We start from the raw sequence: 26,472 nt of genomic DNA, 5'->3' as shown, positions 1-26,472 counted from the left end.
AGTTATGTGATTTGTTGCAGGACTACCTGACCAATGACAATGACCAGGCGGTGGTGGAGATCTGCATTACACGCATCACTACAGCGATCAGGGAGACAGGCTCGATTGAGAGGCATGGAGCAGCTCTTGTGTCCTTATGGGAGTCATGTCTTGAACATAACCTCCAGCCGCAGGGCAAAGATGAAGACACACCTCATGCCAAGATTGCCTCCGACATCACCAGCTGCATCTTGCAGGTGAGAGTAACGCTTAAGTGCTAAGCACACTAATGATTTCTGTACATTTATAAACATAACAGCATGTTCCTCTCAGCAATAGTAAACATTCTTCCAGTAACATTTAATAGTGTGTTTGTTCAAAGTTATCTGGTCTTTAATAATGTTCTAAAAACGTTAGCACAAGAACATTGCCTATGTATTAATCACGGAACGTCTTTTTCTGAAACGTTTTAGTTGGATGTTCGTGTAACATTTTTAAATGTTACTACTTGTTTCAGAATGTTCAGAGAACATTCAAAAGTAAAATTCTCATAATGTTTGCAAAATAATAAAAAGGAATGTTCCCTTACCTTTTGCTTAACCAAGAAAAGAAAAAAGTTTTTAAAACATTCAAAACAGAAGGTATTGAATGTTCAGAAAACATTTAGAAATAACGTTTTCATAACTTAATGGTAACATTAGCCCAAACATAAAAATGTGTGTTGTCATTGCATTTGCTTGCAAATTGTTGATAGGGAGGTTAATGTACAGTGTTTTACACACCTGTACTTTACTAAACAGACTCATTATCATGTAATGTAGAAACTTGACTCAATTGTGCATTTTATTTGCTTAAAAGTGAATATTTATTATTTTATATATAATATATATGATTAAAGGTCCCATATTGTCAAAACTGAAATTACCTGGCTTTTTTCATGATAACAGAGGTCTAGGGGCTATGTATACGGTGGCCGAGAGAGCTCAACGCGCTGCAACTGAAGAAAACACTTGCAAATAGAAAAACATCCGCAAATTAAGAAAATATCTTCATCAGTTTTACAACACACGTGTGCTCCAAATACTCACAACACAACCAAATACAGAAACGCGCTGCAAATAGAACAGAACACAATGGAAATGTTTCCAGGGGACCCCAATAAGTGACGAACCCGGCTGGGACGTGCTTACTGCTCAAAGTCTACTTTTTCATATTTTTTTTTGGAAAACATACAGAGATGACATGTTTATGACGTATAAGTTTGTACAGCCTACAATATGTTCAATGTCATCAGAATACAAATGAGAAAAGAAGAGTTAACAATGAGCTGAAAATAAAAAATAAAGTAAAAAACGAAAAAAGAACATGAGGGTAAGAATTTAATCTATACATCAGTTACACAAATTTTGTCATGTTATATTTAAATAAGTTTCATAGGAAATGTTAGGTAATGCAAGGTCCAAAGATAAGACGGCAAGTTGAGACACTCACACACAGATATATAATGCATATTTTAAAAACTTTTTTTGTACAAAATGTAAGTCAAGTCATAAGTCCCCACTTCAAGTGCTCTGCCCTTCGAAGGGAGTAGGGCACAGGGATGCTAATGAGCAGTAAGGACGTCCCAGCCGGGTTCGTCACTTATTGGGGTCCCCTGGAAACATTTGCGTTGTGTTCTGTGCTATTTGTAGCGCGTTTCTGTATTTGGTTGTGTTGTGAGTATTTGGAGCACACGTGTGTTGTAAAACTGATGAAGATGTTTTCTTGATTTGCAGGTGTTTTTCTATTTGCATGTGTTATCTTCTGTTACAGCGCGTTGAGCTCTCTCTGCCACCGTATATGTAACTACCATGTAAGTTTCAAAACAGTCAATCTACAGACAAATGCACACAGCCTGCGTAAAGTAGCTGTGCCTTTTCACAAGCCGCTGTGACTTCCGTAAAAATGTGACATCAGAACTACTCAGTCACCACCCCGAGCAGTGCCCACCGTCCCTCCATCCTTTTGCCCAACCCCCAGACAACATCACGTCCATGCCATTGCTGAGCAACAACAACACGGAAACATGTAGAGAAAACAGTGTTCAGTCGATGGATGTCAGGAAACCAGTGACAAGTGATGCTTCGTCAATCAGGCACAGTTCAATGCCGGTTTTTCAAAGAAGCTACTCCTCAAAGATGCTGCAGTCCCTACATTGTTGGGTCCGACCTTCGCAACCTGTATATAAACTTCTAACACATTTTATGTTACATTATGGAGCCAGCATAATGTGAAATTATAGTTTGTAAATGGATATGCAACACTAACATGTTGCTAAGTTGATGCTGACATGTTGTTTTGTACAGTCTATGGTTGCCACAAGCTTTGATAGAATATCTGTTGGAAACAAGACAAAATACATTTGTTGGTGTCTGTTGTTTTTATTGAGTTAAAGACGGTGAGATTGAGTTCACTCAGTACTTGCATGGGTAACGTTATATTTTAAAAGTCTGAGTTTACCCTAGTTACCTGTGGTTGTCCTGGCCGTGCGTCACTCAGAAAACAACAGGCCAATCAGAAGAGAGGCTCATGAATATTAATTAGACAGGCCAACATCGACCTGTTCTTAGCAGAGCTCCTGAGAAAGGATCTGTAAAAATATATCGAGATGGTTTTTGGTACTTATACTGCAAATATATATTCTTAAGGACATCAAAATCTAAAATAAAACTCCAGAAAGGTGTACAATATGGGACCTTTAAAGTGAAGTATTTACTCTTGCTGGATGCCACCATGGCTGAGTCAGAAAGCTGAAAAAGGCAAGTAGGCAACATCCAAGTCCTTTGATCACATCTTGTCTCCTGAGATACCTTCATCTGATCAATTTTTGAAGGCTGCATAGATGTATCCTTTGCTGCCTATGATTTTGCACATTCCATGTGTTCGATTCTAAGCTTTCAATCACACATCCACATATATCGACAAAATCAGAGTTGTGGATTTCAGAGTTTCCATGTTAAAAATTTTAGGGATGTGCCTGAAGCCGAATTCCGAATTGAAAAAGGAAAAAGATAAGGAGATAACAGATTCTACGGAGACCTTAAAGGGACATGGTGATGGAAAAATATATTTCAATGCTTTTGCGATCTCTCGCAATTATATAGTTGGGTAATTATATTGTATATAATTTGTGGGCATCATGGAGCCGGTATCAATAGGCGGCGTATTGAAATTGTCCCACTTTAGATTAGGGTCCAAATCTCACTATTAACTAACTATTAACTACAACTTTTGCCTCAATACGCTGATTTCACGCAGCCGTTATTTTGAAATCGAAAGCGAGGCTCCGGTGGGAAGAAAACCGGAAGTGTCGCCTTTAATCACAGGAGAGTCGTGAATGTGATGGCGTATTGTTGTGTTTAATGATGTTGTGTCAATTCTAAAAATGTACATACATTTCTTTCATACTTTAGACTATATACAGTGAAATTCATTTATAAATAAAATATTTTTTTTAATATATAATTCAGAATGTAAAAAAAGAAGCAGGAATGAACTATATACATATCCTATATTGAATATTAACATCCAATAGTGTAAATCGCGGCAGCAGCTTCAGGTTGGTAATCCAAGGCATTGTTGTTTATCTTTACTTCCGGGGTTCTTCCCACCGGAGCCTCACTTTCGATTTCAAAATGGCGGCTGCGTGAAATCAGCGTATAAACTCCTAATTACTGCTTAGGAGTACTTACTAATTAATATTTAGTAAGGTAGTTGTTAAGTTTAGGTATTTGGTAGGATTAAGGGATGTAGATTATGGTCATGAATAATAAGGCATTAATATGTGCTTCTTTACAAGTACTAATAAACAGCCAATATCCTAGTAATATGCATGCTAATAAGCAACTAATTAATAGTGAGAATTGGACCCTAAACTAAAGTGTTACCTAAATTGCTTTTAAAAAGAGGCTTGCTTTTTACTTTCACTTTTAAATTTGCGTTCATGCATACTCTATACATAGGGAATGGCGGTAATACAAGATACAAGATAAGATATTGTTAAATGACGCTCAGAAAGCGTTATTCATTTCCCATGCCTTTCCGAATTCGGAATTTGGCTTCAGACACATCCCTATTCAAGTTCCATCACACTTCAGACTTTCCCAACTGATTGTAATCCAGTATGACAAAAGCTATAATATCATTTGCTTGCAGATTTTCTGCTTTGTTTGATATTTTGTAATCTGACCAATTTCATTCATAGATCAGATTCCCAATGTTTTCTCTTCTATGGGGGTTACCGCTACACTGTGTTCCAAATGATTATGCAAGTTACAGTAGGAATTCAGTACAATAAACATTTAGATTTTAGTTTTTCAAAGAAAGTGTTTTTGTCCATATCTTTTTAGATAACTGGAATCAATCTAATCTATTATATATATATATATATATATATATATATATATACAGTACAGGCCAAAAGTTTGGAAACATTACTATTTTTAATGTTTTTGAAAGAAGTTTCTTCTGCTCATCAAGCCTGCATTTATTTGATCAAAAATCCAGAAAAAAATGTAATATTGTGATATATTATTACAATTTAAAATAATTGGTTTTCAATTTATTATACTTTAAATTATTATTTATTTCTGTGATGCAAAGCTGAATTTTCAGGATCATTACTCCAGTCTTCAGTGTCACATGTGACATCCAGTCTATCACATGATCCTTTAGAAATCATTCTAAAATTCTGATTTATTATGAGTGTTGGACACAGTTCTGCTGCCTAATATATTTGATGAAAAAAAGGTTAAAAAGAACTGCATTTATTCAAAATAAAAAAATTATATAATAATATAAATCTTCTTTACTAACACTTTTTTATCAATTGAACACATCCTTGCTGAATAAAAGTATTGATTTATTTCAAAAAAAGAAAGAAAGAAAAAATACTGACCCCAAATTACTGACCAGTAGTGTATATTGCTGTTACAAAAGATTTGTATTTTTAAAATATTTGCTTCTTTTTTCTTTTCATCAAAGTATCCTAAAAAAGTATCACAGGTTATGAAAAAATATTAAGCAGCAGAACTGTTTCCAACTTTGATAATGAATCATCATATTAGAATGATTTCTAAAAGGATCATGTGATAGACTGGAGTAATGATCCTGAAAATTCAGCTTTGCATCACAGAAATAAATGATAATTTAAAGTATAATAAATTGAAAACCAATTATTTTAAATTGTAATAATATATCACAATATTCCATTTGTTGATCAAATAAATGCAGGCTTGATGAGCAGAAGAAACTTCTTTCAAAAACATTATAGTAATGTTTCCAAACTTTTGGCCTGTACTGTATAATAATATTATTATTATTATTTTTATTTTATTTTTTTATTTTTTTAATAACCTACCTATTTACACAAATCTTTGTCTTATATTACCTTGGAATTGAATTAAAAAGAGCTAGTGCCACTAGGGTGTTTCTAATTCAGCTGCCGAAGGAGTAATAATAAATAAAATTCATCATCATTCTCTCTTTTTTGGAAAGTTGTTGAAATGCTGTATTTTTTTCTTTTGCTACTGGAGCAAATGAAAACTCATTTACCACCATAGACGTTTACCCAACTATGACAACTTCTGCTTCCGAGAACCCTGGAAATGTGAAAGGGTCCATATTTAAACCAGCTTTGTCAGTTATGAAGCAATAATAACATTCTCAGGGAGTCAAGTGGCATGTCTTAAAATGGAACTGACACGCCTGACAACAGCAATTAGCCTGCTAATTAATTAGCTGCTCCTTAATATTTCCTTCACTGTCTCATTCTCACATCCTCCCTCCCTCTCTCTCTCTCTCTCTCTCTCTCTCTCTCTCTCTCTCTCTCTCTCTCTCTCTCTCTCAACTTTCCCTCTTGTTTTTGTATTTGTCTCTTTCACACACAGACACACACACATGCATGCATTCACTTACATAATGAGCCGCATATGAATCTTAGAGAAGGGCTTAGAGAGAGGCTGAGCTAGAGTGATGCATTCTGGGTAGTGGTAGAGATCAGTATTCATTAGAGAACTGCAGCTTGAACGGTCTTATGCCTGATTTCTTCAGAACTATTTGTGGAAAGGCTCTTTGATCTGAGCAGCAGTCACATATTCAAGTGGGTGTTTTATAATTAGCTTGGGTTCTTTGGAAGTTATTTGCCCTATGTCATGCTTTTTAAAGTTTTATTTCCGATATTTAAGGACCTTTTCCCTTCAGGCAAGAAGATGAATGGCCATCTTTTTTACAGTAAAGAAAAAAAAAATCTCTTAATTTGCTCCAGAACAAATTAAATTCATATTCATAGCATGCAGTACCTAGATGTTAAATTATGATACTAGATCAATTAAATAATGAACTAATTATGGCATTCAAACTAGTGAGATTTAAACATAATGAATCTTATTATCTTATTTTGACCAAATGTATCAAATTGTGGTGTGGTACTGTAAAACTTAATCCTTCATAATAAAATAACTTCCCATTTCATACGAGGAATCACTTATCCATCTGATGTTTCATCTGTTTCAACCTGACCATGTTCACATCATCTTCTCTAGGGGGCAGCAGAACATTTAACATAACCTACTTTCTGTGGCAGGCTTCAGTTTGATCTTTTGAAATGTTTACTGCTGCATTTCATACCTTCTGTAGTATCTCTTATTATTCAATTATTAGAATCTCTTATTATTAAAGAGATACCTTATATAGTATCTCTTATGTATTTCTAAGCAGCCAGCTAACCCTTATGTGATAATTCTCTGAATCTATTAAAGTCTTTATTGATTGATCTTGGCATACGCTATTTGGAATTAACACACGCTGATACATTGATTTTTACTTAATTAAATTAAACTTCTAATTAAAATAGGTTGTATAGGTCTTAACTAGTAAACCGTATACAATTAATCTGTGACCTGAGATGCAGGTCTAAATTTGAGTTGATTTTTTTTTTTTCAGAATTACAACAGGCCTCCAGTGATGGTGTTAGCGGTCCCTGTGGCGGTGCGGTTCTTGCAGCAAGGGAACCAAGAGCTGAGTAGAAACATGTCCAGCTACTTGTCATTGGCTGCCATTGCAAAAGCTGAACTCCTGGCCCAACACACTGAGGCCATCACCTGCAGCGTGCTGACAGGTAGGGGTCAGACACAGGGTCCTGGGGGTGGGAGGGTTCACGGTAGGGTCATGGTGAATTTACCATGTGCCACATGATACTGGATCAACATCCCCGTTGGTCCTGGAACAACATTCTTAAAATGTTGTGAACATTCTTGAAATATCGTTGAGATCCCTGTCCTCTTTACATGAGTTTAAATTTGAGCTAAAGTTTTATCTTTTTGACCGGGCATTTCACTAAATCTTTATTACATTATGTGTTAATGGTTTATTTTGCTCCTTTTTTCATGTTTCCTGGACTTTTACCTTGTAAAGCACAGTGGTCAACTTCTGTTGTGTTTATTTGTGCTATATAAATAAAATGAAATGAAAAATGAAATAAAAGGTTTTAGGTCGAGTACAAAGGAACTTAACAGTCACATTGTGTCCTAACCAGATATGGTGTGTTTGGGCATTTTCACACTGGCATATTTTCTTCATTAGTTCCATTAGTTTATTGCATATATAAACTCAGCAATCGCGCTTGAATCCGCAGCAAGGAAATCGGTCTGAGATCGCCTGATCGCGAAAACAAACTCTTGAGCAGCTTGCTTGTAGTGAGAAAGCAATACGACATAATGGACCAACGAACCAGGCTGTATCACAATGCATAAGTAATTACATATGTTATGTGAAAAGCAGCTGTATTTGGTTTGCTAATGCTTATCAAAATGGTCGCACACCGGACGAAAAGCGTAGCGCGCGTCTAGGACAACTCACAGGTATCACACACCGGACGCACACATTCTATTGTCAGCTTGTGGTCAACAATATTGTTATGTTTAAGGTAGTGCTGTCAAATCAGTTAATCACGATTAATCGCATCTAACATAAAAGTGTGTGTTTATATAATATATGTGGTTGTATTTTTTATATATATATAGTCCAGCTAGTCCATATCACGTCACGTCACGTCTTTAAAATTTTAACACGTTTTTTTCTATTAGTGTACGGAAAACGGCGGTGCCAGTCAGCGTCTGTCAGTGGCACCCAGCTTGGACTCAGGGCACTATTCAAAATCTTGCCACACCACAGAGTGCCACTAACAGTTTTCTACATTATATTTGTCCCAATTCCTCATATATGTAGTACATACTGATACATTTAGTTTTAAATTCATAATTGTACAACTTGAATAAAGTCTAAACATATGTAGGAAAAATGTATAGGCCTAATAAATGTAGCCCTTTCTAATCTTTTATTTTGCTCTGTTGTGCCATTTTTTCCCATACACTAACCTGAGTGCGAAAGTATATATGTTTGCCTGTCGTGATTACATTCACTGTTGTGTGCCTTCACCTATTGGAGGTACAGGTCACAACACACATTAGAGTTATTTCAATAGCATGGGGTAGTGTAGCGATAACTGAAAGGACGACTAAAAACTCAATGAAGTAGGGCAATACCCTGAATTATATGCCATAAATCTGAGAATCTTTAAAGACAAAATACTGAAATCAGCATGGAGGAAGATTGCTGATGTTACTGGATTTTCTCGTGAGATTCTCAATTATCGTATGCCATGAGGTAAAATTTTCAGTTAAGTGATGATAGCAACGATGGTATTTATAATGTCCTTGAACATAATATTGTTGACCACACACTGACAATAGAATGTGTGCGTCCGGTGTGCGATAGCTGTGAGTTGTCCTAGACGCGGCGCGGCGCTTCTCGTCCAGTGTGCGACCGCCTTAAGACTGGAGTAATTAATTGTTAGGGTTATGGCTGTGTTTGTTTGACAAGAATATTATTCCAGGACCAACAACAGATGTTGATCCAGGAACATGTCCTAGTTGGCAAAGTCATCGTCACCGTGTGCTGTTTTTGATTACGCAATAGAAAACAATGGTGAGTCATGGAAGGTATAAAACCATCATATCCCCCATGATTCAGTGCTTTCCAGGCCCTGCACCTCATGGTCTTTGTTTTAATTAGTGAAGCAGTCCCTTTTTGCCTTTTAATAGAATATTCACACACACACAGACCAATGACTGTTTAGTTTCCACAGCACTGATGTGCCAACCACGACATTGGTGTAGTGTAGATGGCGTGTGGTCTTCCTGGCCCACAGTGTGTGGTTATGGTTTCTGGTCTCAAAACCACACAGTTGAATGGGTCATTTGAGACATCCACAATGAAGCAAACTTTATTACAATCATTGTTCTTCTAAATTGACATGTTATTTCAATGCTTTTTGAATTAAAGATTTGCATTTTTTTTTTTAAAGAGTTGGTCCGTGAAATGAGGAATGGATGGTAAATTTGACCTAGTGTTTGTGCCAAAATACACTCACATCTCAGCTGTTCAAACATCCACTCATACAAATTGTTGTCCATCGAAGAAGATAAAGATCTGATTGGTGTGGGTCTAGTGATTGTGTTGAAACTCTGTCATTAAGGAAGGGTCAGTCTGGGAGATCTTTGGCCAGGGCCATCAGAGGCAAAGAACAAAGATGACTTCATTAGGGAATAGTGTGGTCAAATTTACATTGACCTAAACTCATTGTCATATAATTTTTATTCAGCCAAAGGACAACAGTATTGTAAATGCCTTCTAACTGAGCCACAGAATAAATACTGAAAGATTTTAAAAAGTTTTGTTGGTATAGCTTGATCATGTTAGAGATAAGGATATAAACTGGATAAAAATCTGCTTTTTTTAAAACATTTCGTATGGTTGAATAATAAAAATTGTACTGTAGGACAGCTACAAGCTAAAGGCCCTCTAAAAAGAAACTTGAAGGTGTCATTTTTTTGTTTTGGATGTAGTGGATAACCTGGCATGTTTATTCCACAGGGGGAAGGTGATACATTTTTATAAAATTTTTTTTGCTATGCTATCGACTTAAAGTCTGGTATGCTAATTTGTCAGCTTCTTCTGGCCAGAAAATGCCCATTTAGACCTCACAAACATTGGCTTAATGATTCGTTTTTTCTTTCACATAAGCCTTCATATCAGCCTGGTAGCTTGTAAGACAACTTTCACATGTTGTGATACATTTTTTGTGAGCATGGCATTGAAACCCATCCTGTCAGACTCTAGAGTAGGGAGTGACTCCCTCAGCATTTTTCCTTGACTTCCTGGTTCAGTCTCTTTACCTCACATTATGAAAACAGTTACCAAAGATCTCCGATATTTTTTTGTTTGACAAATGAAACATTATCCGTCCAGTGGATATCCATCCAGTCATGCCACAGTGGTTTATGGAGAGGTCCCTCATTCTACTTTCTACATTCTACTTTTAACATTCTGCTTCTTGCCAACACAAAAAAACATTGCCTCAGCTGAAGAAGGACCCTCTTGGGCTTTCATTTGTATTATTCAACTGTTGATGGGGGTTTGAGATCTAAATGAAGTGTATTGTCTTAAAACTGGGCTTGCTGCTTGACCATCATGTCTGTCCAAGAACGGGTTATGTAACTCTCAATTGTGAAACTGTCATCACAATTCCCAGTCACTAGTTGCCCAAGTTTTTGAGCCTGAGGTACTGTCAAAAATGGGCTGACCACTGCAGTGAGGCAGTTTGCATTGATATGCTTAGGTTTCCATATGCCCTATGCATTGTGTAAATTGTCAGGACTCAGATGATTACATCTTGTACCATCGCAGCACTCTAGTGGGCTGAGTGGGAAGAGAAAGCCGATACACGAGTTAGCAGCACCTCTGGGTTGAATCCAACCTGCACTAGAGATAGAAAACAGAGCATTTACTCTACGCACCCTTTCTTTAAAGTAACATGACAGCACAGAACAACGTACATTTCTACATTTCCTTGCCGTAATTTGACATGACTCATTATGATACTTGGTTTAACTTACAGTAATATTCAGTTATGGGTCTTCATTTCCAGTATAAGCATATTAAGTTTTGTGGTTTCTCCATGTGCCATGCATTATAGCAGAGCAACTACAGAGGCCCAGCTAACAGGATTATTAGAACTTAATAGCTCAGCATCGTCCTTCCTCAAGCCTCCCATTGGGATCTGTCTCTTAATCAGTCTCCTTTCCCCTTCTCTCATTAACACCACCCCGGTCCTACTTGCCTCTGGTTCACAGAGAACCGATAACGTGCAACCTATTCCCAGTCCATGAAGCAGGAAGTGGGGTGAGGTAATAGGGTTCAGGTTAGGTTTTGTGGGGTACCTTTGAGGGGTTCTTAACGCTGAACACTGCAAAAGGAAGAGTAGAGCAGTGATTCATAGAAACAACTACTTCATTGGTACAGCGATTAGATTACAATTTCATGGTCTGTTTAGTGCTCAGGCACGGCTCTATGGAAATCAAAGGCTGTGTCCGAAATCGCACACTCTCTTGAGTAGGTTCTTATTTTGAATAAGTAATTACTTCACAGCCAATAAAAAAGTATGTTCTATACAGTATGTGTCGTATGACTGTAATCTGGACGTATTACATTTGCCATGTTGCCCTTACCACGTGACCTACTAGCGTCATCAAATGCACACTTCAGAATCTTGCCTAAAAAAAGTAGGTCATCTGGGTACTTTTTACTTACTCTTTGATGAGTACTGTGAATTCGGACATACTACTTTTGTTGCATACTGTTTTTCGCCTACTGTATAGTAGGGAAGTATGTGATTACGGATGCAGCCAAACATTTACAATGGTAAGTAAAGAACACCATGACCAGCTTGACTTCAGCATTGACTTGTTGGCTACCATCATGAATTTCCACACTGATCAAGGCTGGTAATTACTTGGCTGTACTGGTGTACTAGTTTAGTCATGTGGTTCACAAGAAATACTTCTGTCGTCCTAATTGACCAAGGTAATGTAGCTATAGTTAAGCAAGTTTAGTAGGCTTGTTGTGGCATGCTGGTCTTTTCAGCAGGACAGGCAACTGCTTGTACAATCATTTAGTCTCTTTTAAACATTTATGATGAGCTGTGTAGATGTCTCGCCATGAGCTCTTGTGTTTCCTTAGTATGTAGCTGCCTCAACACAGGGGTCTCATGTTAAAGTCATGTCGGAGGTACGATGTGAGTGTTTGTAGTGGTCTGGAGTGTGTTAGAGGCACAGCTCCCCTGGTGTGTACAGTCACTACAGGAGCAGGAAAGCCAGAGTTAGAAAAGAGCATCTTTGAAACATTAAAGGTTTTGAATGGCTCACAAACTCCCTCTAGCAATGCTCATTATTAGTAATATCCTTTCAAGAATGCATTCTCCCTACCACCATCTGGATCCACTAATCAGTCTGAGGCCTGAGTGTTTTTGCTAAGCCAATGATTTGTTCCTCTTTTACACTGACCCGTGACCAGTGTCATCCAGATCTTTGGTTATGTTGCGTGTTAGAAATGTAAAATACCAGACACTCCGTGTGGCCCGTGCTGTTTTCTCATGTTTTCAATTAACTGATTACTTGAATACTCTACACTTAATGTACATGACTCATGATCACAAAGGTTCATAATCATTATCAAAATGTGTTTAATTGCTCTGTGTCTGAAATAACTTGCCTTTTTTGCCAATGTGGTAAAGGTTGTTGTTGTGTGTGTGTACATGTGTTTTTCTTTTAATATAATGTTTATCTCAGTGTGGAAGTAAAATTGGTTTTTGAATTTTATTTAATGTTGACATTAACTAATACAGTCGCTTCTATTAAATTCTTTAAGTTTTTTACCTTAAAAAAAATGAGGCAAACCACACGAGATATTGAAACGTATAGAGCAGATTCACTGGCCCTGTTTCAAATGCTGTGTTAAGGTGTGGTCACATTACCAAAATTTCAACAATATTTTGCTGGCAAAATATCCCCATTTTCGAATGTCAATAGTGTAGCGAACACAGCGCAGACATAAGTAACATTCAGGCGAAACAGTTGTTGTTGGTCAACGCAGGTCAATTCGCGTGACCAACTTAAATCCATTGCATATTCTACGTATTGAAATCTTTCTTCAAGTATTTGAAAATTTCAGATGACATGAATTCCTAATGAAATGTTTGGATTGCACCCACAAAAATTTGCCTAACAACAGTAACTGTGAATATACCTTTTAAACTGTTGTGGTTCTTATCTGAGTCCACACTTTCATAGTGGCTACAACTCATGAGCGTTCTTCTGTAACCTAAAATGACAAATGGAACAACCTATGGTACAGCCATGACAGGTACACAAGTGTGTCATTTTGGACACCCTGCACAATTTTAATTAAAGAATGATTTAGCAAATTGGATATGGTTTGATAAAACATCATTGAGTCATGATATACTGTATGTATGACACTTTACAGTTAACCCAGCTAACAAAAGTATGTTTTGCTAGCATTGCCAAAGCATGCATAGCATTTTTTTTGCCGTTTTAGACAGCGCCCAAATACTAAATTAAGTTCTCTATCACTCTTCTAATTCACACAAAATTATATTAAAATGGCGGTTATGTTTTAAATGAACATAAACAGATAAGAAATAAAACACGTGTACCAGTATAGTGCTAAGTATAGTATACCACAGTGCTAATGTCTGTGTTTTAATGTTCATCAAACAACAAGTGAAAAAAAATCGCTCACTACTCTTGACTAAATAACTTTTGTAACTTTAATAAGGATTAATGTATATTTATATATACATTATGTGTATGTGCGTGCGTGTGTGTGTGTGTATATATATATATATATATATATATGTATATGTATATGTATGTATGTTACATTTAAGAAATATGAAGATACATTTTTAGTTCTGACTAATTTTAGATCGTAATTTTGGCCACCCCTGAAATGGGTCATACCATTAAGATTACCTGAGCAGTTGAATTAAATACACTATAAAACCACGCTCATTCAGGGACATGCATTTATTTCACAGACGAAGAACAGAATATGTTTAAAATGCCAGTTGTGCTGTAAGAGAAGAGGACGGTTTAGTTGAGCACAGTTCAGCAAGTCCTCTTTAATGTTGTTAAAATGAAATTAAGCATAGTTTCTGTCAATCAATTGCATGTGACATTCGCTGTATTAGTAGGTGTGTGTGTGTGTGTGTGTCTGTGTGTCTATCTATCTATATCTATATATATATATATATATATATACTGTATATATATATATATATATATATATATATATATATATATATATATAGATATATAGATAGATAGATAGATAGATAGATAGATAGATAGATAGATAGATAGATAGATATATCTATATCTCAATCATACCCTCCCTAACTCTCTGACTTGGCCTAGACCTACTTGAAAGGCTCTATTTATTTAATATGCATCTTTGTTCTGTTGTATTTATGTATTTATGTTGGCCTGTTGAATATTAAATGGATCTAATCTATGTTCAATAGAAATTATTTGATGATGCAGCAATCAACTTGCTAGTATACCTTTTAATGCATGCGTTTTTGAACTTTTGCTAATTTAAAACATGATCAAAACACTATTTTAAAAACAAAAGTATAAAAAAAGAAAGCAAATGACAAATCAGTATCTGAATCAGCCAATAGTTGTTTGTTAAAATCGGTATCAGTATCGGCCAAAAAAGGATATGTCAGTGCATCCCTAGTTCTGAGAATGTTCCATGTTAGCTGGGTATGTTCTATTAACCAATGCACTTTCATTCACCTCTTGATCACTTTTTCATTCAACTGGTCCAAGATGACAATGTTTTTTATTTTATTTTTTGTCATTTTTAGTTTTGAATTTTTATTATGGTTTGTTTCTCCCAACCCTCAGAAAAATATTTATATACATTATACATTCAACTTTGCCTCTTAACAAAAAACAATTTACATTATAATACATTTAATCACATCAGCAGAAACAAAAATAAAGTCACAATTTGTAAACATTTTCCACAGTTCCATCATCAAAACATAGCAACCACCTTGTGTTAAAACGACAAACCAAAGGCAAAAAAGTTCTTCATTAGCAGAAATCATATAACAAAATGTTTCGAAATAGCCATATTTAACAGATTCTATAGTTAAAAAAATGCATACGAAAAATAACAATGGACAGAAGAAGGATTACATTACAAATAGATTAAAAAATTAAGTCAAATCTTAATGTAAACATTACCAATCAAGATAAATAGTTTGGTGATACATAATATAATTCCTTCCACTTTGTATTAATTGAAAACATTCTTTTAAAACAGAACATTTTTTGTAAAAATATATAATCATATGTGATGATGTCCCTCCAATGGCAGCAGTTTACCTATTTTAACTTGCTTGACTACAGCCTGTTCACCCTACAATTTCCCTATGAAGGAACATTTTCCACACATCTGAAAAGGAGGAAAATTACTGTTGTGTGCAGGTGTAGTGAAGCAGGTTCTTAATATGTGATTGTAGGAGCTCAGCTGATTGGTATACAGGGCTCATGTGGTTAAGACAGTAGAGAAATTAGTATATTAGCTTGACACCCCCTTTTGGCTCAATGTCAGACACGCCCCATGCCACCACATTACCACGGATACCACAACCACTCCCATCCAGCCGTGCCTGCTGAGATATTTCCTTTGAATCCAAAACATGGTCCCACATGTTCACTCCGGTCATCTTCCCTGTGAAGGCTTGCTCAGCATCAAATGTGTCTGGCTTACTAAAATGCCTGAAGTGACGTCCATACTCTTGCCCCAATAGTATGCTTCCTTTGCTACGTAGCTCATGACCCTCAGCCACTCCGGGAGAGCTTGCAGCTTGTTGACCATTCACCCACAATGAGGCCAAGCCCTGCTGTGAGCTCCAGACTGCACAAATGTGCACCCACTGACCCTCTTGTACTGCTCCTGAAGCTTCCACCAAATGGGCTTCACCATTGACTGTAAAAAAGACACTCTGTCCATTCAACACCAGTTGGAGTTCGTAGGCATTACCAGTTGTGCTGTAAGTGAAGAGGACGGTTTTGTTGAGCACCTGAGTTGGTTTCACCCACAGGCAAATGGTGACGCCATTGGTCTGGAAGGTTTTCTTGGCTGATACTTCAACATGAGCTGTAGATGAACGTGTGGGGAAGAGCAGCCCAGTGTCACAGCCTGGAGAGAAAGAAGGATTAGTGTTAACAAAATGTAATTATCCCCTGTTGGAAAGAACATAATTAGTTTGTTGTGAGGTCTGTCCCCCCTATATTTCAGAGGGAGAACTATTGCACCACTCCACCCATCACTAGGTGCGTATGATTGCATTGTAGAAAACTTTAGTTTATTTTCTATGGATAACCTTCACATAGTCAAAATCTTTCAAGGAGGGTTCATCACAAAGTATTAACTTTTTTTAATTAAAAGGTCAGTATTTTGTGATGTAATCTTCAGTGCATTCTTTTTATTCTTATAGGGGTCCTCGGAGTAATGGTTTTTATTGTAAACATTTAGTCATTGTGGATCCTGTCCAGTTTTTCCTCCCACTAATCCTTTCTAAAGAGCGACAGAGATCAAGAGACTTATTCCTTATTCCTTGTGCTATTAATATTTATTCACAACTGAATGTGATGAGAATGTGGTCTGGTAGAACCCAACTAGGATCTTCTTTGTGCAGTGATTTGTAAGCGTGTGTGAGTTTTATACGAATGGACAGTTTTGTGCACAATTAACTTGCATAACTATTAAGAGGATCTTCAACTAGAAGAAACTGAATTACAGTGGAAGGCTTGTAAAACAGTCATAAAAGAAACTGAAGGGTCTTTGGTAATGGGTTTGGTAATGAGATTTTCTCTGCTATGGGTGATTGCTTTGCTATGACAGGCTATGGCTCTCCTTTCCTACCGTAGCTTACAGTATTTTCATTACATTTGTCTTGGGTTTCCTGCTTTGGGAGGATGGAGGGAGGCTAAGTCATTCTCTGAAGTCTCATCTGGTTCTGTTTTCCCTCTTGGACACTTTGGTGTGGTCGCCCTGTATAGCTGTTAATAATTATACCTCCCTCTGTCTTCCATTACTCTACCTCTACAAAGCTATTTAATGCGGAAGGCATGGGCATTCGTAGATTAAATCTTTTTTTGCTTAAGTTGACTAGAAACTGTATCCGGCTTACTGACAAGGTGAAAGCGGGCTTGATGCGGACAAAGCTCGTTTCTCAACTCAGTAGGAGCTTGGGGAAAGTCGTACAGGGTTAAACATTTATTAGATTTTGGGGGATATCAGCCTCCTACCTTAGGTCTGCTCAGGGGGTCGTATGAGTTGACATTTTGTGTTTGTGTTAGTCAGCTAAGTTGGCTAGTGGTTTGATGGTAGCATGTGGTTTGCATAAATCACAGATTTACAGCTCAAAATGTACAGCACCAAAGCAGAATCGTCACCTTGGCGGTCTGTTTTAGTCCTATCCAGATTGAGCTTAAAAGATGAACTCACATAAAGCAACATACTTGCAAAGGGGGTTGAAATTGGTGCATGATGTTTTGTGGTTCAAAACCTGTAACATAAATCTACATGTGCGTTTCACCCTTCCCTAACACAATGTGTTCTTTAATCTGAGCCATGGGATAGCATTTATTGCATATAGTTAAACACTTTTATCGTTTAAAGGACACATGTTTGAATCTGGTTTGGAGACATTTCTTTATCCCACTTTGCCTCTCCCTACCCATTGTTTGCTATACTTCCCTGTCAATAAAGTGGCAAATGGACTGCTTTTGCTTGTTACAACATAGACTGTCTCACCTGATGGAAGCATGTTTGCAAAGGTTGACCTGGTGTAAAGAGTCAGCTGTTCCCGGATGGTTTGCAGCTCGCTGGAGATAGTTGCCAGAGTCTTTTCCAGCCTACCTCCATATAATCCCTCTGTCTCAGTCACTTCTTGCATGAGATGTCGGGTATGGATGCTCTTGGCTTGGGGGGCCATACCTCCTCCATCCCATTTCACGCAGCCGTTCTCCAGTCGCTCCAGCCGTGCAGCCTGGTTTACACTGCCAGCCAGTAGCTGCTGCAGGGCCGTATCATGCCGTGCGTAATGATCAGCTGAGACCTCTCGCACACGGTCCAGCGCATTCTGCAATCGCGTCTCTGTTTGAGTCCCAGCCCGTCGAACCAAGTTCTCAACTGCAGATGCACAAGAGCCGCCGTACTGGGCCACAAACTGTAACATCTCTCCTCTCAGACTCTGCAGCTCAACCTTGATGATATCATCGGTATACTGTAGGAGCATGTTCTCCTTCATTTGGGAATTTTCCAGCATTGTGAAGAGCTTATCCCACTTAGTAAAAGCTGGACCTTTGCAGGGTTCAGGGGAAGGTGTGGGGGTATCCCCTAAGAGAGAAATCAAGGGAAAGAGAGGAACGCAGAAAAATTTAGCTTACATGACATGATTTTTATATGTACTCAAGGTGACACCATTTGTTGAGTTTGAAGGGTTAGCAGCAAAGAGTGCGACATGGTCCTAGCTAACTCAGAGAATGTTAACTTTAGTAATGAAATATTGCATCTAAGGCAGTCATAGTTGACTTAGCTACTTAGTTACTTAGTTCTGGAAAACTCAAAATAAAATAGTGCTAAAAGTGCCAAAGGGTATGATTATTAATTGAAACTCAACCAAAGAATATCTTTTCCATGTTCTACAACAATGGGATGAGCCTAACAAACAGCAATCCAAAATCTTCACATGAAATCGACACATTTCTTCACACGATTAAAAATGATTGTTAAGGCACTAACACATTCATTTTCTTCAAAACATAACTTTATTTATAACTATGGTTTGCTTATGAACAAATTTTCACAATAGAATCCACAAACTTAAGAAAATGATCGGCTCTTTTGATTTAAATTTAACTTAATATATCTAAAGCTATACAGTATGTATATATGACTATCAAACATACACACATTTTTTGTTTCTTGGGTCAATCTGGTTAATAAATCAGCTTCTCTCTCTCTTTCTATGTCCCTCCATCGTTTGCTGTCACCAGAGACAAATAGTATACTCCAAAGACAACAGTTGAAAAACAACAATCAACACACAGTCGTAGTATAACCTCTTACACAAATAAAACTGTAATTTATATGATGTCATAACACAACACATGCATTCTGTTACGCTACCACAAATATTCCCACTTTCACAAATGTCTAAACACATCGTGGTGAGTTTCTTTTTCCCTTCTAATAAAACTCCTTTTTGACATGTCCACACACACTCTGATAGTGGAACTCCTTTAATCCTGTTTATTTATCCTGTCAGCACGTACGTCTCCTTAACTTACAGCTGATAGTACTGATCACAGTGGAATATTTTTTATTTCTGTCAGTTACTCACCTTCCATTGGGTCCTCCTCAGTTATCTCGTTTAAATAATTGGGTCCATAGCCCACATCGATTTCATCCTCATAATTCTCAGGTACTGCCATGGACAATGAAGCCACCAGACACATGGCCTGGAGGAATGTCCACATGGACATGCTAGCCATGTGAGAATAAGAACAAGACTTGGTGTTTGTGTATAATGTCTCTTCCTCTCTCTGTTGGTCCTTCTTGTTAGATGCTTAGCAATCGGTTGGCTGGACTCCTGCTTGTTTGGTGAACTGCAGCTGAAAGGCAACTGAGCCTGATAGAGGAGCTCTGTGGTCTATATAAACATTGCGCTCGGAGAGAGCGAGAAAGAGGGGTGGGGGAGAGAGAGAGAGTTACGTAGCTTCAGTGAGAAATTCTTCGTTGGAGGTACTATGGGAAGTCATATTGTTGTACTGCTCCTGCAACTCAGGCAGAGAGAGAGAGAGAGAGAGAGAGAGAGAGAGAGAGTTTGGGGGAGGATGTTGGGTAAAGAGGTATAATTTGAGGAAACCTGGAAATACCAGTGAATTTTAGAAAAAGTGGCCTGGAAAGGTCATGGGGAATTTTTGTAATGAATGTACATTTTCTCCAGTAACACATATGTAACACCCTATTCCTTAATATAATTTATCCTTAAAACCACTAACACTAATCTAACACAGTCTAAATCCTAAATCCAACCCTTAGCTTTAACCTGGATCCTTAACGTCTGTTATAAATACTGCTCGTGTTCCTTCATCTAACTTGGATCTTAACCCTCAGCCCTAACCCTATTCATACACTCAGTCCCTAATTTAGTAGTAACTTTCATTTTCAGGTTTTCCATAAATGTTTCTTTTCCAATGAGAGCGGTCAATTTATGGCAAAGTTGAAAAAAGTTACAACAGAGACATGAAGTTGCGACTACCAAAAGTGAAGATAGTTGAGCATACGATCCATCTCCTGTGAGACAAAATCTTTGCCTGCAGTGCTTCTCATTTGTGATCATATTTTCAAAAGCTAGGGTCAGTTCTGCAGTGCACCAATGATGTCAGAAACGCAACTAGTACAGTGACCAGGCGACCAGTGATTACACTGGTTACACTGGTACACGATTCTTCACTACTTCCGGAAAACTAAAGTGCATTTAGTACAAAATTAGTTTTACCAATTTAGCAGACTTTAAATATACCAATTTAGTATACTAAAAGTACAATTGCGGGGTATTTATATTAAGTGCATAAATATGTAAATGTATTTGTAGTATAATGTATTTAAAATACATTTTGGTATATTAATTTTTTCATATTTCATATTTTTTCATATCACATTTAATTGCTGTAAATGTGATTTGATTCCAAGCTTCCACTCCTTTACCTAGTCCCAACCCCTTTTCTCCAGTCCAAAACAAGACTTGGATCCGGTTCTGAATTAGGATTTGCTGATTAGGATCCACTGTTCAGAAACCTAACTCCAAAATCTGATCCAAAAGTTGATTGGATTGTTTTTTCAAGTATATCTGCAAACCACATGATAAACCACAAAAAACATTTCCTTAATGTCCATGTTCTCTTATTTTATCTTATTACCGAATAATGTGCCTTACTTATTAAAATATTAATTATCTAATTCTGTTTGTTCTGGGTAACTTCTGGGGCTGGTGCACGATTTATATATTTAATGTGCAGGACATTATGGAAACAGAAGGGTCCCATGACATTCACCCTTTGGAAAGTTGACATTAATATGTCTGCAACTCAAAATACCAAACTCCAGCGGATGGATTTTTCTGCTTATGTCAGCTGTGTTTATGACAGCATGAGCATGCCAACAAGTCTTTTCAGAATGTGAGCTTTATATAAGTCATCAGTCCATTTGCAGTCAGAATGATCCTAACACGTTCTCTGTTCAGCATAATTGTTTTAACTGATGAAGATCCCACCCACAGTCTCCCATTTCCCACAGTAGCGAGTGTTCCCTGCTGAGGATGTATATTACTTGTTGCAAAAATTACAGAGGCGTATCTGAATGTGACCTCAGAGCAGGGTAACGGGACAGTACAAATGTGAATGACTGGTCTCGTTGTCTAAAGGGAACACAGTGGAAGGTCAGTCAGCCTTGGCTAATGCCGTCAATCTGCAACCTTGGAATGAAAAGTGCTGATGATGAAATTTCAGTAGCACCTACACCATAATTGACGGCAAAGCTCAGACAATGAGGTCCTCTTTACTAGATTTTAATTGTGCATTATATTGCATGACAACCTCACACCTACAACCGACGTGGGCTGAGCAGGAAGGAAATATTAAAATGAACACCTGGATATTTATCATTCCCTTGAAATACATTTTTGTAATTTATTGTACATGGAATGCACTTTATTATTTGTTGTACTGAACAAAATGTGTTAATGCTCTGAGTCCATCTGATTTAAATTGGGTGACCAGACATCTCTTTTTCCCCGGGACATTCCCGTATTTCAGCTCCATTTTTAGTGTCTCGACGACTTATGAAAATATTATGTTTTGTCCCATGTCTCTTCTTTCCTAAATTGTCTTTGCTTGGTGATCATAAAAGCGAGTATCAGTATCAGAGAGCGTAGAGGAGATCAAGTCAGACGCGAGAATGTCAAAGAATTTAATGAAGATCTTCAAAATGAGTTTATCAATTATTATGCACAGTAAGTTGTGAGAAAAGAACTCAATGTGGTATCATGCTGAATGACACACACCAGAAGCTTAGACAGCGCGCAATCCCGAATTTAGTTCTCTTTGTGCCTAAATGACATTTGGTCTTAAAGTGACAGCAGCCTAAAATACCTGTCTGTGTTATTAATGTTAATCAAACAATGAAAGGTGTTAAATAAATGTATTCATATTAAATAAACCTACTGTACCTGAAAAACGTTGTTTATTAAATTTGTATCTCTATCGTATTTGTTCTATTGTTTGTAATTTGCTTCTTTGTTCGTTTTTACATAACAAATGTAAAATAACTGTATGTTGTTTATTGTTATCATGAAATACAGTTTCTCATATGAAACAAATTTTTGGTCATATTGTCCACCCCTAGTGGATGCTGCTTAAGTGTGTTACACAGTGAATTTTCTGTCAAGCGAAGTTGTGATAGATACTTTCAGTGTGTGTGTGGGTAGGGGGGTGCCTGCTGTCCATCCCATCCTGTATTCTACCATGATAAATCTGGTCAACCAAGATTTAAAGGACTATTTCAGGCTAGATCAAATCTAAGTAATGCATTCAGGGCTCGACCGTAAGGACTGCCCGATGGAACGACTCCTGGGACAGTAGACAGAACTGTCACTTGCCCGAGTGCTGGTGGGCCAGTTCTGCATCGTCACAAAAGTTTATAATTTGCAAGAGTTTATCATTTGCAAGCTTTGCCTATTGAAATATTTTAAAAAGTGCAAGAAGAAGCATTTGGCACTCGCTGTTTGAGAAGTTGTCTTTCACGTTTTCTTGCGCTTGAACGTACATATTCACACAAAATTATGACAGATATGCCCATATTGTGATTATCCTAGTAAACAGTTGGTTATGACTTAAGGCGAGACACGGCAGGCAAAAACTTTTTTTTTCACTAGTCAATTTTGAGATTTTGGGCTATTTGTCCTCAATAACATGTCTTCTTTCAGACTAGTGGTGAAAAAAAGTCCAAAATACACATTTAGGTCTTTATTTTACTTCACTTTGTCTATTTACGTCTGTAGATTTCTCCTAAATTCAACAAAAGTTGGCATTCTAAATTAACATGCTGCTCTGCGATCGCTGTCTGCACCCTGTCATCACACCGTTAGAAAGCTTGACTCTCTCCTGTACAATGTTGTCGGATCCAAATATGGTAATTCCCTTTTTTATCAGCAATCAATCGTGAAAGTACAATGGGGCATTTAACTCTAAGAGCGAAATCTCATTGGCTGGCTCTCAATTTCTGACAACGTGATTCCGTTCTATTCAGTTGAAGGCCATAAATGCTAGTTTTGATGTGTTTTAGGTGGTTTGTATTGTTGTTGCTAATTATTTGATATGATATTGTGTCTGTAAATAGTTGTTTCCACTAAAAAAGTATGAATTTTTACAATGCAAATCTTTAAAGGCCGTTTTCTCAAAAGGTTTTTTTTTCTCATAGCCAGAAATCTCCACCTCAGCAGCACTTACATACACCAAACTTTCCAGTTGTATTCCTATCTATATTCTTAAGGATTTTACCAGAGGGGTTTGTTCATATATCATTCAGATTCTGATTTATACAACATTTTATTCCTAAAAACGGGGCAAAAATTTATTATTTTATTGCTGTTGACAGTTTTTTCTGATTAATGGAGTGATAAAAAGAGATATCCTGAGATATACCATAAATATTCTAAAAACGTGTAATACAAAGGATATTTGTCTTAATGTCAGTAATCAACTGAGGAAGTTTCATGCTGATATCTATTAGTTAAAAAAAAAAATCCTATTCACCTGGGGTGTCTCCCCTTAAGTGAACTAAACAGTTGAGAAATAAAACGCTTGTGTAAGGACAAGTCCAAATGTGTTTTTCTGTTAAAAGCATGAGATTACAAGTCAGTGGAACTGCTATTTTTAAATAAATAAACAACAAGAAAATCATTCACGGCTCTTGACTGAATAGCTTTTGTAACTTTAAAAAGGGTTAATCTATATTTAATTTATACAGTGAAGACTATGCAGTTTTATTTAACATTTGTTTACTTTATTCAATATCGGTACCTGAAAACAATAACTAGGCCAGTCGAAAGCCCCTTGGTTCATTGTTAACATTGAATATAACTTTATTGAATCACTGAATATAACTTAGCCTACACATGGTTGATAAGCAATCATATTAATTCAGTCATATGCTAACACTTGAAGTGTTTAAAAATTATGGTTACACTTTCCAATTAGTTTCTTTTTAAAGAGTCTTTAAAATGTTTTATCTCTATGTAGGTAAATGTTGTTTAATGTTATGTATTGTTAGATTAGTGCTTTAAAATGAAAATTCTGGAACATGTGAAAGTCGACTTCAAACACGAAAATCTATTAAAATTTGTTTAGCCTGTCACTGTTAGTGGTAGATTAAGTGATATGGAAATAAAACAAACCATGTTTGACTTTCTTATTTAATTTATATTCAATATTCCCATGCTGGTGACAAGCAACCAGCATCCCATGTTTGTCCCTACATGCAAAACATACCTTATGCTGGTGACCAGCAATGCTGGATTTTTCAGAAGGGTATATATGCAACTAATTTAGGCAACATAGAAACTGTATTACTTGGGAACCCTAATGCAATTTAAATTACATTAGGGTTTTGCATGAGGGGTTTGAAATTTCTCTAAAAAATTGAAGATACCTTCTGCCAAAGCACCTGGTAAAGATTAAATTACTTATCACATGTGGTCTTTGGAAGTGAATGAAAGATTGTTAGTATTTCCTGTTAACGGTCTAAGGCCAATAACATTTCCCCACTTGTCTTATTATGGAATGATATGTTTAACACTAATCCTTCATTAACACCACCCACTGTTTGTAGAAACAGGTGGGCAGGTCTTCTGCCAGCCTAAATGTCCTACCTGAGCCAGGAGAAACATCTCCTGTACAGAATTATGTCTGTTAACTGACCGCCCTGACTTAGATGGCTTGCCAGAGCTCAAACTTGAACTTAAAACTTGAAAGGGCTTTTTTTCTTCCACAGAAACAGTTATGTCAAAGCGATATCCTCATGGCCGATGCTCCGACATGTAGAACAGCTGCGCTTCAGGCGACCCGAGTTTGAGTTCCAGCTCATGCAATTTCCCGATCCTCTCTCTCTCTCTCTCTCTCTCTCTCTCTCTCTCTCTCTCTCTCTCTCTCTCTCTCTCTCTCTCTCCGCTTCCTGTCTACCTTCTACTGTGCTATATAATAAAGGAAGAAAAAAAGTTGCACATTTAGTTTTACTTAATAATTCCACTGCACACAAATCTTGTTTGTTTTTCAAATTGAATTTTTAGTACTTACTGACTGTAGTGGTGAAATGTGTCACACGTTTGTCATAACTGTCATACAGCATCAAATATCTAGTTCAGTCATTAAACTCTAGATGTTGCAAGCTAATAATTACTTTATATGCAGTCTGCAAGCAATCATGCCATTACCACTTGGCAAGCTGATTGACCTCTACTGATTCTGCAGCCAATGAGATTGCTTGCTCAACATTTAAATAGTCTGATTCAGTGTTTTCTGTAAACTAGTGTTAGTTCCTCTGAAACCCTCCACCTCCCCCAGCTCCACCTTCCTATATCTGTTTGTCTGTTCATGCTGCAGCAGCAAATCTCACATGCTCACAGCAATGTGTCTTTCTGTCTAATGGAAGTAGCAAGTCCATACTACTTCTGTCTGCCAAGAACAAATACATTAACATTGAAAAATATCAAGAGATTGATTACATTGGCACGTTAATGATTGATTCATTACAATGCCAAAAACTTCAGTTACAAATACTCAGAGAGAAAAACATTGTTAGATTTATGATGTTAACTGTGGAAACGTGCCATCACAGTCTGAAAACGCTCCAATAGTGCTTCAAGAAAAGGCCTCAGATAATGAATCCACCCTCACTCATTTTGCATGAGAAATGTCATGTACATTTCCACAACAGTCCAATGTGTTCCTTAGTTGGAGGTTCTGTTCAGCTTGGGTTTTTTTGTTGTGGTTTATTTTTTATTTTTTGTGTGTACATAAGTAGCATTTTTGGCATTTTGGCATAGATTATGGCTACCATGGTAATTTTCATAAGGGAAGTGTGCTGTATTGATTGATTGTTGGTTTGAATAGGTAATGCCATGCTGTTGAGAGTGCTGCCATCCGTATATCCACGACGACCAGGGCCAATCCATCAACATATCCGTGAGCTGACGGCGATGATGTCCCAGCTGGACCAGGGCGGCAGACACCACCTGCTCAGACTACTGCAGATGATTTCTGACCTTCACCCCCTGGTGAGTGAGGAGAGATTGATGAGTGAGTGAAAGAATGAAAGTGGTATTTGGGGATGAATTCTGGCCGAGGTGAGTTATTCTGAGTAACAGAAAAAAGAATTTAAAAGTCACCA

The 26,472-nt window shown here is 37.2% G+C and overlaps 2 protein-coding genes across 3 annotated transcripts in view; one reads left to right on the top strand and one right to left on the bottom strand.

The window, feature by feature from the left end:
- The window catches only part of veph1 (ventricular zone expressed PH domain-containing 1), a 132,143-nt gene that overhangs the window by 39,546 nt on the left and 66,125 nt on the right, over positions 1-26,472 (top strand). For both annotated transcript variants that reach the window (XM_082182934.1, XM_082182933.1), the window contains exons 3-5: positions 21-236; positions 6,961-7,135; positions 26,196-26,359. In XM_082182934.1, the coding sequence (XP_082039060.1) occupies positions 21-236; positions 6,961-7,135; positions 26,196-26,359 (555 nt within the window). The remainder of the gene's footprint in view (positions 1-20; positions 237-6,960; positions 7,136-26,195; positions 26,360-26,472) is intronic.
- On the bottom strand, positions 14,766-20,136 carry ptx3a (pentraxin 3, long a). Its single transcript, XM_082183033.1, has 3 exons — positions 19,367-20,136; positions 17,776-18,360; positions 14,766-16,155 (listed from the first exon to the last, which is right to left on the bottom strand). The coding sequence occupies exons 1-3, from the start codon at positions 19,515-19,517 to the stop codon at positions 15,524-15,526; spliced, it is 1,368 nt and encodes a 455-aa protein (XP_082039159.1). The 5' UTR covers positions 19,518-20,136; the 3' UTR covers positions 14,766-15,523.

Source organism: Leuciscus leuciscus (assembly GCF_965113295.1).
Source record: "Leuciscus leuciscus genome assembly, chromosome: 10".
In the NCBI taxonomy this organism is placed as follows: Eukaryota; Metazoa; Chordata; class Actinopteri; order Cypriniformes; family Leuciscidae; genus Leuciscus; species Leuciscus leuciscus.
Note: the sequence above shows the minus strand (reverse complement) of the source record. Positions and strands in the feature narration are given on the sequence as shown.

Excerpts from the sequence above, each read along its gene's own strand:
- ptx3a (XM_082183033.1), bottom strand. The coding sequence starts at position 19,517 with ATGGCTAGCATGTCCATGTGGACATTCCTCCAGGCCATGTGTCTGGTG. Across the intron at positions 18,361-19,366 it reads TGAGGAGGACCCAATGGAAG|GGGATACCCCCACACCTTCC; the intron begins GTGAGTAACTGA and ends TTTCTCTCTTAG. Across the intron at positions 16,156-17,775 it reads TGCAAACATGCTTCCATCAG|GCTGTGACACTGGGCTGCTC; the intron begins GTGAGACAGTCT and ends CTTTCTCTCCAG.